The 12,667-nt window shown below is 19.6% G+C and overlaps 1 protein-coding gene across 5 annotated transcripts in view; it reads left to right on the top strand.

Annotated features, from left to right (window-relative positions):
* LOC134836176 (protein held out wings) overlaps window positions 1–12,667 on the top strand; it is a 53,659-nt gene that overhangs the window by 24,028 nt on the left and 16,964 nt on the right. For all 5 annotated transcript variants that reach the window (XR_010162260.1, XR_010162259.1, XM_063851436.1 and 2 more), the window contains exon 3: window positions 6,652–6,785. Coding sequence is in view for 3 of the 5 variants with exons in the window: in XM_063851436.1 (XP_063707506.1) it covers window positions 6,652–6,785 (134 nt within the window). In the remaining 2 variants the exon portion in view is untranslated. The remainder of the gene's footprint in view (window positions 1–6,651; window positions 6,786–12,667) is intronic.

Here is a 12,667-nt window from a genome sequence, read left to right as displayed (position 1 = left end):
ATGTATTTATTTTATTTTTTTAATTTTTAATAAAAAAAATTTAATTAATACCTAATTCTATTTAAATTTTTAATAAATTTAGTTTTAAATTTTTTAAATAAAAAAATTAAATTATTAATAATTTTACTTTTTAATAAATTTAGTTTTTTTTTATTTTTCATTAATTATTTTTTTAAAATATTTTTATAATTATTTTTAATTTTATATAAATATTTAATTTAATTTTAATTAATTTTTTAATTTTAAAATTAAAAATTATTTTTTTTAATTAAATATAAAATTATTAAAAAAATTAAAAAAAAATAAATGAAATAAAAAATCAATTTATTAATAATTAAAATTATAATGAATTAAATTTTTAATTTTTTTTTATTTTTAACAGACAGACTTCAAAAAAACTCAATATAAAAAAAAATTCTCCAAAATGCATTCAACAAAAACTTTCAAGAGAAACTTCACGCACAAACAAAAGAAACTGTCTGTGAATTCTTCTTCGTTCGTTAATTTTTTTTTGTCGTAATATGAATATCAAACATTAGATAATAAAACGACTGTCGCAAGTTTTTATCTCTCTCATCGCGCGCAAGCAAATATAACACCGCTCAAAAAAAAAAACGAGAGATTACACATGTTGTTTGTGAGAATATTTGAGAATGGAAAAAAACCGAACAAAAGACCTTATCGCATATTTTTTATGTTGTTTTTCCCATGACACGCCGCGCTATACATTATTGCATCGAATTGCATTTCTTACAATCACCCGAGTTGCTGCGTTGGGAAATGACGTCTGTTTCTTTTTTTGCGCCGCTGCCCAAAAAAATATCGTTCCATCACATTATTCGGTCACCACACACACGAAAAATTTACAAAGTTAAAGCCCAGCAAATCACTTTCTCGCCTTTTTCGTCAACTTGATGCTGCCTTATTTGTCGATATTTATTCATCATTAAATTTATTAATTTTATTTTTTTTTTGCTTTACTCGCAACTTCTCTTTTTTCGTACATTCGGGTTCTTTTTTGGGACGCTTTTGAATGGAGACTTACGAAATAAATTGTTGACCAAAAAAAAAAGTTGAGATAGAAAAAAAAATATTTTGAAATATTAATTGATTGACAAAATGTAAAAAAATGAAAGTAATTGAGTATGTGTGACTAATAAAAATTGAGAACTCCTGATTAATCATCATCGATGAATTTGCGCGCGCAAAAAAAAATTTAAAAGTAGGTCAGTGCTGGATTAGTTTCAAACATGTTCAAATAAAAAAAAAAATTACGAGCGATTTTTTTACCTTTTTACTTTTTTGTACTTTTTCTAATGAAGAAAACAAGTTGCGGAATTTTCAATTAATTGTTCATGAACCTGTTAGTTTATGGCAGTAGCAGCAGCATCATTTCATTAAAATTGCAAACGCATTTTTTTGCGATAAACGACGTGTGTCGTCTGTTGCCCCCTGACTTGTTATGGCATTGAGATGTAAATATGTAGCGACTTGGAGACGATTGAAGAGTATCAAATGTCGAGTTTTATTGCCAATTTTTTATTTTTTTTTCTGAGGTTGATGCAATTGAGAAATTTTTTTCTTTTTGTTTGAATTAGCAAAAGACGATTTACGAATTTTTAACGGTTAATTTTTTGAATTGACATTTGAAGTTTTTTTAAATTTAATTTAATTAAAAAAATATGAAATTTTGAGAAAATATTGAAAGAAAATTTAATTAAAAAAAATTAATATAATTTTAAAAAAAGTATAAAGAAAATCTAATTTTTACTTAATTTTGCTAATTTTAATTTAATTTTTTTTTAATTTTTTGAAGATTTAAAAAAAAATAATGAATTATTTAATTTATAAATTAATTGTTCAATTCTGATTAATTAAAATTTATTTATTTTATTTTTTTTTAAATTTGAATAAATTTAATTTAATTTTAATTTTTCAATTAATTATTAAAATAAAATTAAAAATAATTAAAATTAAATCAAATTTATTTAAATTGAAAAAAATATTTAAATAATTAAATTAAATTAATTAAAAAAAATAATAAAAAAAATAAAAAAAAATAAATTTAAAAATTAAAAAATCCTTACAAAATTGAATTTAATTAATTTTTTAAAAAATAAAATAATTAAATTTAATAAATAAGTTTTAAAATTAATTTTTTTTTTTTAAATTTTTTTTTAAATAATTTTTGTAAGAAAAAATTAAACTTAAAAAATATAATGATGAAAAATGAAACATTTTCATATATTTCACCTGCCTTTCAATTAAATTAAAAAATTTGATGAAATGAAATCATACTCGATGTCGCAAAAAAAAAAAACAATAAAAATTTAAAATAATAATGTTACAAATAAAAAATAAAATTAACTTGGATTAAATTAGCATTTTTTATGTACTTCAAAAAAAAAAAATAAATAAGTAAGCAATTGAATCGTGCTGCACGATTTCTTGACATTGTTCTTGATTTTATTAAAAATAATGCTTTCTGCAATCTAAATGTGTAAAAAATTGTGTGTGTGCCTCAAAGTTAACGAATGACTAATAATGATGATTATTTTTGAATTGAAATTTTTTTATTGCCATTTATTTTTTTTTTTCAAAACTCGTTGGATCATTCAACGTCAAAATAAAACAAGTAAATGACCGATCAAAAATCGCATAAAATAAAATAAAAATAATCAATAATCATCTACCTGATCTACTTTTATGAGTTTTGTGGTAATTTTTACTTGTTTTTCAATTAAAATTAAAAAAAATTAGATAAATTTTGTAAAATTATATTTTTATGTATTTTTGTGTAATTTTCAGTAAATGGCACACGCACATGTAATCTAATCATTATTAAATTAAACACAACAAAAAATAATAATCAAATTAATGTAATTTGTATTCTGAAAAGTGTCATTCATTTAGTTGCGTTGAGACAAGGTGTTTAATGCCGGTTTTTAAGTATATCATATAGAACATGTATGTTGTTACAGATTAGTTATAATTTTTAGCTAAATTGTTGTGTGATTAACACTGAGTCAGCGTAAGGGGTCATTAGTAATAATTTTTAACTGTGATGATGATATATGGAAAAGTAATAATTATTCTCAGTATAAGTTAGAAGTTATTACAATTTTTCCTTATTTGTATATTTTAATGATTGTTTTAATTAAGTTATATATTTTTATTAATGTTCGTAAGAAAAATGTATAATTTAAAAAAAAAATATTTAAATATAATTAATGTAACTAATTTATAATTATATATTTAAATATTTTGCAATTCATATTAAATAAAAATTTCAAAATTATTAAAAATAAAACATTTTTTTTTATATTTAAATTTCAATAATAATTTTTTTTATAATTTTATATTTTTTTTAAATTTATAAGTTATTTAATTTATTTTTTTTAATTAAAAATTTTTAAAATTTATTCAAAATGTATTTTATGTTTAATTTTTAATAATTATTTTTTTGTTAAATAAATTAATTTTTTAAATAAATAATTTTATTAAAAAAAATAATTGAAACTATTTAATTATTTAAATTTTTAAGTTATATAATTTATTTTTTTTAATTAATATTTTTTTTTAAAATTTATTAAAATGTATTTTTTATTTTTATACAAAATTTTTAGCATATATATTTTTTATACAAATTTCGAAAATAATTTTATTAATTTTAATAATAAATTTTTAAATTAATAATTAATAAATTAAAAATTCTTAATTTTATTATTTTTTTTAAATTATAAACTATAAAAATTAAAAAAAAATAGTTAATTTCATAAAAAATTATTATTTTATTTTTTTTTTTATAAAATTAATAATATTTTAACAAAATTTGTACAAAAAAACTAAAAATATACAAAAAAATTAATAATATTTTATAATAATAATAATATTTTAACATTATATTTAAGTTTAAAATATTTTTTTGAATAAACAAATTACAACACACAATTAATATTCATCAAAAATCCCTTTTGACATCTTCAGTGTTAAACCCATTTAAAAAAATAATCAAAAGCGCCGCAAGTTGTTTATATATATATTTTTTTCTTTCAACACATATTGATCGAAATTTGATAATAAATAAATAATAATTAATGAACGAGAATATATGATAATTTTTTCGTCTCGTTTGTTGTTTTTGTTGTTGTTAATTAATACAATTAGGACTACTTGACATTTATCGATAACTACCCAATAAACTTTGATGATGATTATTGATACTGACATGATTTGACATTCGATATATTTACCGTTTTGTTCAAAAAAAAAAGTGATACGTGATGAAAACTTTTTAATATTTAAATTTCTCGATTAACAAAACGCCAACTTACTTTAATAATAAGAAACTTAACTTTTAGCCCTACGCAAATAGTTTAAAACCCACACGAAAAAATATTTATATATTATAATAAATAAATAAATGTATTTTACAACTATTATTATGACACTTCCAAAATGTTTCACATGTAAAAACTATTTTTTTTAAACATTTGTACTTACAATGGGATACTTAGTTGGTAACATATATAAATATATATAAAGAGAAAGTAGTAAAAATTCTGTGTTGTTATTGTAATTTTTATTGTATTGTATTATATTATTATTGTAACATATACACAACGATGGTCATCATCATACGTGCGCTTAAATTTTTAACGGACAATATTGTATTGTTTTAAAGTCACTTTCATTTTTATTTATTTATTTTTTTACTTTCTGACAAGATAAAAAATCGTAAAACTACAAAAATAAACAAAAAAAATTTTTTTTTGTGGTCAGAATGTTTATTTTAATCTAAGATGATTCAACAAAGACCCACTTTACACAAAAAAAAAATATTTGATAAGCTTATAACATACTGTGTACTCATTAATTTGTTTAATTGGCAAAAAACAAATATTTTTTTGATATTAGCCAGAGACTGAAATACACACAAAAATATGTTCATCAATTAATCATTTAACCAGAAATACAAAAAAAAACTAACATAACATTGATACAACATAACTAATTTCTGTTATAAGTTAATTTTTGTTTTATTGAATGACTTGATAAGTTGTATTTTTGTAAAAAAAAATTCATATGAAAAAAAAATTTTTATTTTTTTTTTAGTTTTGCTCGCTTTAAAAATAAACAATGAAATGATTTATTTTGAAATTCTGTTGTTTTAATAATATAATCATGATCCGCAGTAATAATAATGCCTTAGTTTTAGTGTGGATTGAATGCAAATATGTTTTTGAAATGAGGCATGCGCTAATTTGAAAAATAAAATAAAAATTCAGGGGAGAATGGAACGTTCTTGATTTTTTTTTTAAATTAAAAATTTATTAATAAATTTTATTTTTATTAATTTTTTTAAAATATTTTTTATAATTTTTAAAAAATATATTTGAAAAATTTTTTTAAAATTTTTTTAATATATTTTTTTTTAAATTAATTTTTTAAAATAATTTTTTTAAAATTTTTTTTATTAATTATTTTTTTTTAAATTAATTAATTTAAATTTTATTTTATTTTTAAAAATTATTTAATTTTAATTAAAAATTTTAAAAATAAATAATTAAATTTCATTAAAAAATTAATTAAAAAAATATATTTTTATTAAATAATTGAAATTAAAATTTTATTAATTATATTAAATTTTTTATTAATTAATTTTTTTAAATTAATTTATTTCAATTTTTAAAGAAATAATTATATTTTAATTATTTTTGAATATTTGTAAATTATTAAATTAAATTTTTATTAATTATTTCTTTTAATTTTTCTATTAAATTTTATCAAAATTATTTTCATTTAAATAATTAAATTTAAAAAAAAAATAAATTTTAGAAATAATGAAAAATAAATTATTTATTAAAAAAATAATTTTAAAAATTGTAAATTAAAATTATAAATTAAAATTTAATTTTTTTAAATTTATTTATTCAGTTTAATTTAAATTATTTTTATTTAATTTAATTTATTTTTAAATAAAAAAAAATAAATTTTAAATATTTAATAACTTTTCAACCCTTCCCATTTGCTGATCATCAAAATAATCAGAACAATAATAATAACAACAACTTCGAGTGAGTGAAGTGAAGTTCATGCATGCGAGTCAGTACTCTAGAATGAGCACAACACACCCATGATTAACATTTTATATTCGTTGACATCAAAAAATTATATCATCTGAACTTGAAACTCGAATATTTTGTTTACTGCCAAGACAAAATTCAGCGATGATACGATCGCGGAATGTTGTAATCATCGACGTTTCATGTGATTTATGAAGATGCAAGGCGTAAAAGTACCACGCTTTGTCTCACATTTAAACTAGACACGTAAATAATACACTTTTAATCATTAAATCATCGTTTACTCCATTATCTTTGTACTTTGTGCCAAAAGGTACGCAAAATTATGTGTTCATAAATCAAGTTGTAAGCGCATATTGTTAACGCGCGCATTTAGTCGAAAATCGATTGAATTAAATTTATTGCAATGTAATTTTTCGCACAAAGAGCATTATTATTATTATTGTTGAATACAAGAGAGAGAGGGGCTAATAGGTCAACGATGCATCTAACAAATTACTACCGCGCGCTATTTTGTTAATAACAGACTTCAATTTATTAATTTTTTTCTCACATTTTATTGCAGAAATTTCAAAAGTACGAGCCTCATTATTCCAGATAAATGGTGTCAGAAAAGAGCCGTTAGAGTTACCGGAGCCAGATGGACAACCGCTCACAATGAATGAAAAAGTCTATGTACCAGTCAAAGAACATCCAGATGTAAGTAGAAAATTATTTGTATTTTATTTGAAGAGCCATTTGTCGTTAAATGTGTGATTTAAGAGCGACATGACAAGGAAAGGTATTCAAATGGATTGACCTATGAGACTTGAGACACACTTTAGAATTGACCGAAGACTCGATTTGTTTAAAATGAAATAAATTATTAGGATGTTACAATTATGAAAAGTTTTTCATGTTTCACTCAATTCCTTTTTTACGTTAAATAATTTTGAAGGTCATTCAAGGTCAATGATTCTGATAACATTTTTTAATCAGCTATCGAAAATGTTTTATGAGGAATAATTTTTTAAAAACTTTTTAAAAATATTTTTTTTTTGTAAAGTTACAATACTTCATGATCTCCAAATGAAAGACTTGAATTAAACTCAAAAAACAATAAAAACAAAAATGGAACAATTCAAGAGTATCCCTTATAAAAAGTTGTCTTATGTAGAAGAGGAAATATTAGTTCAAACAGAAGATACTTTATCATAATATGTCGAATATCCTTTGAGTGCCTTTTTTATTTTGAAGCTTGATATTGAACTTTTTCAAATGCTTCGTCCAAGAAACTTCGTTGAAACGTTATCCTAAAATATTAAAGGCCTTAAAAAGCAATTTTGGGAAAATTTTTACATTAGATACCGTCATACTTTAAATTCCTTAATTTTTATTTAAATGAGTTTTTTTTTGTTCTTTTGTAAATCTCATAGCTTTCTTTGATGGTAAAATAATTTTTATTCGTCCTTCGTTCTATATAAACTCCAATTTTGCTTAATAATTTTGTTTAGTTAGGAGATCATCTTGATGGCATATATCCGAAAACATTATGTTATGAGCTTGATTCGTTTCAGAAAGTTAAATTCCGATGAAGTTTATGAAGTGATTTTAATGTGCCTTTCTTCAGTAGTCAAGTTTTTGAGATCAACAAGGTATAACGATCCGATAGAAGGGTCTTTTCAAGAATCATCTCAGCTTTATTGGCATCTTTAAGAAATTACTTCGTTTAGGATCTTCTGGAATCTGTAAATAAATTAAAAATTAAAATTTGGTACATAAAAATAATTTTCAGATCAATACTTAACATCTTGAAATTATTTTTTTCTTTACTTCTCAATTCTTTAAATTTTACTTTCTAATTTTTCGTTAAATTTTGTATTATTTTTTAACCAATTTTTTCAAATTTAATTAATGTTATTATTCAGAAAAATCTTAAATTTATTTCAAAAAAATCGTAAAATTTACCTTTTTTTTAAATTTTAATAAAAAAAAATGAGACATGAAACATCTTCAAAAATTGTTCCGTCCTAATTTTTATTTTTTTTTTTTTGTAATTTTTAAAAAATATCAATTTCTTCACGAAAAAAAGTAGAATTTCCGTGATTTTTTTTTTCGATGTCTCAATGTCGCCTATTATATTGAGTGAAATGCTTTAAAAATGTCGACACCTCAAAACGACTCGTCATAAAATGTTACATTTGACACTAAATTGCAAAATGATGGTAATACAATATCCGCATTTGTGTTTATTATTTTTATGACTATTTTCTAAATAATAATATTCATTTTTTTTTCTCTATGGCGAACCTACACCTTGACTTGCGACTTGACGACTACTTTATTGCAAAACAAAAAAAAAAAAAAGAACGACACGCCACGACATGGGCGATCACTCTACACTATTTAACTATCCACTTATGACAAGTTTAATCAAAATAAAAAAGAAGCATAACTGATTTATCGTCTTCTTTGATGTATTTATATATATGGCAATTATTATAGTTTTCTTCATAAATTTTGTCCTTTTGCCAAGCTACCTACACGAAAAAAAAATCAAGAGAAAAAAAGTTAAAGAGAAAGATGAATAAAAATAACGCTTTAATTAAATTATGAGCAGAAAGAAATTTATTCCAATGTTGATGAGAGACGACAACTTTGTGTGGAAGAAAACTTTGTTGCACGACGTCATCGCAGCTCGCGTCCCAAAAAAATGTTTATTAAACGAAATATAAACAAACATTAGTAGTAGCTAATCTAAAGAGAAATATTTGTAGTAGTTTTGTAGAGCAAGTGTATTTACAAGTCACCCGAACAAGATAAAGGCCTTGCTCCAACCACTTTGCTGATAAGGCAGAACAAGTTACAGAACAAGTGCTTATCTAACCGAACTTACCTTAAAAAGGTAAACGGTGGCATTTTATTGGGTAACTTTTTTTTATATATGATAATTTTTTAAATGTATATGTTTGATATATATCATATACATTTAAACATATTATCATATATAATAAAGTTATAGATAAAAAAAATTAACAAATAAAATTAAATTACTTCCGAGTCTTTGATTGGATGATTCATGATAAGAAAATTCAAATTATTATCATTAGTTATACGTAATGCGATCATAAATACCTTTATAAATGTCAATAAAGAGAAATATAACAATTATTTGTACAACGTGATTGATCAATAAATTTTACAAGAAGCGGGTATCTCTCTTTTTCTCTATATTTTTTTTTATAAAAAATAATATTACAGAGTGTTTGAAAATTAATTTTAATTTTTTTTTGTATGAAAAAAAAATATTTTTAATTAAAAATAATTAATTAATTTATTTAATTTTATTTACTATTTTATTTATTTATTTTTTAATTATTTATTTATAATAAAAAATTAAAAAAATATTTTTTTTAAAAGTTATTTTTTTTTAAAATTATATATTTTAATATTTTAAATATTTTATTAATACCTATTCATTTAATATTTTTAAAATTTTTTATTTTAATTTTATAATTAATATTAATATTTTATTAATTAATTAAAATATTAATATTTTTACATAATTAAAAAAATATAATTTAAAAAAAAAATAATTTCTAACTTAATTTTAAATATTAAATTTTTAATTTAAAAATATTTTATTTAAATTTTATAAAAAAATTATTTTTTTTTAATATTTTATTTTTTTTTAATTTTATTTAATTTAAATTTATTTAAAAATTATTTCAATTAAAACTCACATAAATGAAAAAATAATTAAACTTAAAAAACAAAATTAAATTAAATTATTTTTAAAAATTAACTGTTGAATTTTTGTATAATTTTCAATAAAAAAATGAAAAAAAAATAAAATAATAAAAAATATAATACTTAATAATAAAAAACAAAAATATCAAATTAAATTAAATTATAAATTGATTAAATTATTTTTAATGATTTTTTTTGAATATTAATTTTTATTGAAAAAAAATATATATTTAAAAAAAAAATTAAAAAAAAAATTAAAATATTATAAGTTTTAAAAAAATTATTAAAATCAATAGAATATGATAAAAAAAATTAAAAACACTCAGTATATTATTATTATCATTATACATCATATATAATACACACACATTATAATAATTAAAGTTGTCTTTGTTAGCGCACGATCACTGTACCAATATAAATAATATAATTTAATTTATATCAAATTGTGATAAAAATGTCGTAAATTTTTCATATTTATTGTGCAGTTTCGAGAATATTTAAATTTATTTTTTTTATCTCTTTATTTAATTTCAAGTCTTTTTGTCTCCATCCAATGCATGAATGAATCTCTCTAAATAATGAAAGGTTATTTTTTTTTTGTAAAGATAAAGTAACTTTATAATGTTTTCAAAAAAATACCATTAAAATTAAAACTAATGACAGAGTAACCGCAGCGCAGCAACAAATTCTCAGACATCACACGGAGTATTTTTTTTCGGTGTTCTATTGTTAAAAGTCGTTAAGTTACTTTAAAAGTATTTAAATTGAAATGCATCAATCATTGTTCCTTCGATATGGTTTGCGTGTTCTTTTCTTCTTGCTCGTTTTGTTGAAATTTATTTCAAATAACAACATATGCATATTATTGTGCATATGACATAATTTAACATTCTTCTAACCGAAATAAAAAAAAAATAAACAAGAGAGTTCTTTTCAAAGAGACAAGCACAAGAGTCGAGACAAAAACTTGACCAGATTATTAATGAATCAGCTTTAATGTGTTATGAGCTTATAATATGGTGTCGCATTAATTTGAATTGACGCAAGTTTTTTTGTTGTTGTTGTTATTTGATGGAATTAGTGGAATTAATTGAGAGGTTTTATAACAATAATTATTTTTTTATAATTTTTTTTATCTATGATTAATTTATATTTATTAATCATAAAAAAAATATATAATAAAATTTTCAAGCATATCAATAAATTATAGTTAAATTTTTACAAAGAAATTTTTTGTTAATAATTTTTTTTAAATAATTAAAATAAAAAAAAATTATATTCGTATGTATTAATTATTTAAAAATTTAAAAAAAATTATTAAAACATTATTATTATTTTTTATTTTATTTTATTAAAATTAATAATTTTTATTATTTTATTAATTATTTAATTTTAATAAAATATATTAAAAATATTTGAATAAAAATAATGGAAAATTTTCAAACCTCTCATAACTATTAATATAATAAAAGAAAAATTTAAAACTATATAAAATTAAAAATAAAAAAAAAATGAAATAATATTTTTTTATTTGATTAATAAATTAATTTTAAATACTAAAAAAAATTTGTATAAAAATTATTAAAAAATATAAAAATTAAATAAAATAATTATTTTAAAAAAAAAAATAAAATTTTTAAAATTTATTTTAAAGATTTTTTAAATTTTATACAAAATTAAGTTTTTTTTTATTTTTTTAATTTTTTTTTTAATTATAAAAAAAGTATTATTCTATATTTTTTTTATTAATTTATATATTACTTTATTTTATAAATTAAAATTTATTATAAAACATTAAATTATTTTTTTATTTATTTTTCTATAAAATTAAATTTAAAAAAAAATTATTTATACACTATTATTAATGTATAACATTAATGATACATAAAAAAAATATATAAACACATTTAAAAAAATGCTCTACATTTCTTCCAAATAAAAAAATCCACGAGCAAACCATTAAACCAGTTACTGGATAACGCTTTGTTTTCATCGTTAAATAAGACTAAAATAAACATTAAATTTAATGAGATGCACATAAATCTGTCCTAATTATTTTTCTTTTATACTTTAACAGCGGTGCAAAACTATTGTTTGCAACTATTTTTTTTTCAGAACAAAATAATGTTCTATTTAAAAATCCGAAAAAAAAGAAAGTTATTTTATACAAATCCCCTTTTCCTTATTTATTTTACGATTTTATTATATAACAATGTCGAAAAACAAACATTTTGTCATCATCGTCGTCGTCGTCGTCTATAAGACATTGGACTTAATTTAATTCTAACACTAATTACTCTTGTCGAACGCGACTGCAAACAGTTTGTATGTTGTTATTATTATTTTTATTTTTTTTTTTTTTCAATGTATGTCTAATTGTAAGAGACACGGCTTTCTTATTTTTATTTATTTTTTTTTTATTTTTTTGGGCCACAAATCAGGTAATACCACTAAAAACGATTCTTTTTTAGAAATTAAATATTTAAAAGTAAAATAAACATTAAGAACTAGAAAATACATCAACACCGTCGTCTTGTCGTTCTGTGGGCGGAAAGCAATATCATGTCAGTCGCTCGTCTCTTTTCTCGTAATAATTATTTATTTTATATTTTAAATAAATAATATTTCAACAATTTTTATATTTTTTAATTTTTAATAATGAAGATTAACATAAAATGACATAAGAAAAAAAGTTTCTCTGCATGTTTATTATTATTATCATAAATGATACAAAAAATAAAAATAAACAACCTGTTCGTCGATCGATGATGACAATGTTGACAAAATTCTGCTCCAAATATTAAACTTTATTTTTTTTCGTTGAAAGACACACGAGAGACTGAAACTTT

Source organism: Culicoides brevitarsis, chromosome 3 (genome assembly GCF_036172545.1).
Source record: "Culicoides brevitarsis isolate CSIRO-B50_1 chromosome 3, AGI_CSIRO_Cbre_v1, whole genome shotgun sequence".
NCBI lineage: Eukaryota > Metazoa > Arthropoda > Insecta > Diptera > Ceratopogonidae > Culicoides > Culicoides brevitarsis.
This window is presented reverse-complemented; position numbering and strand designations above follow the sequence as displayed.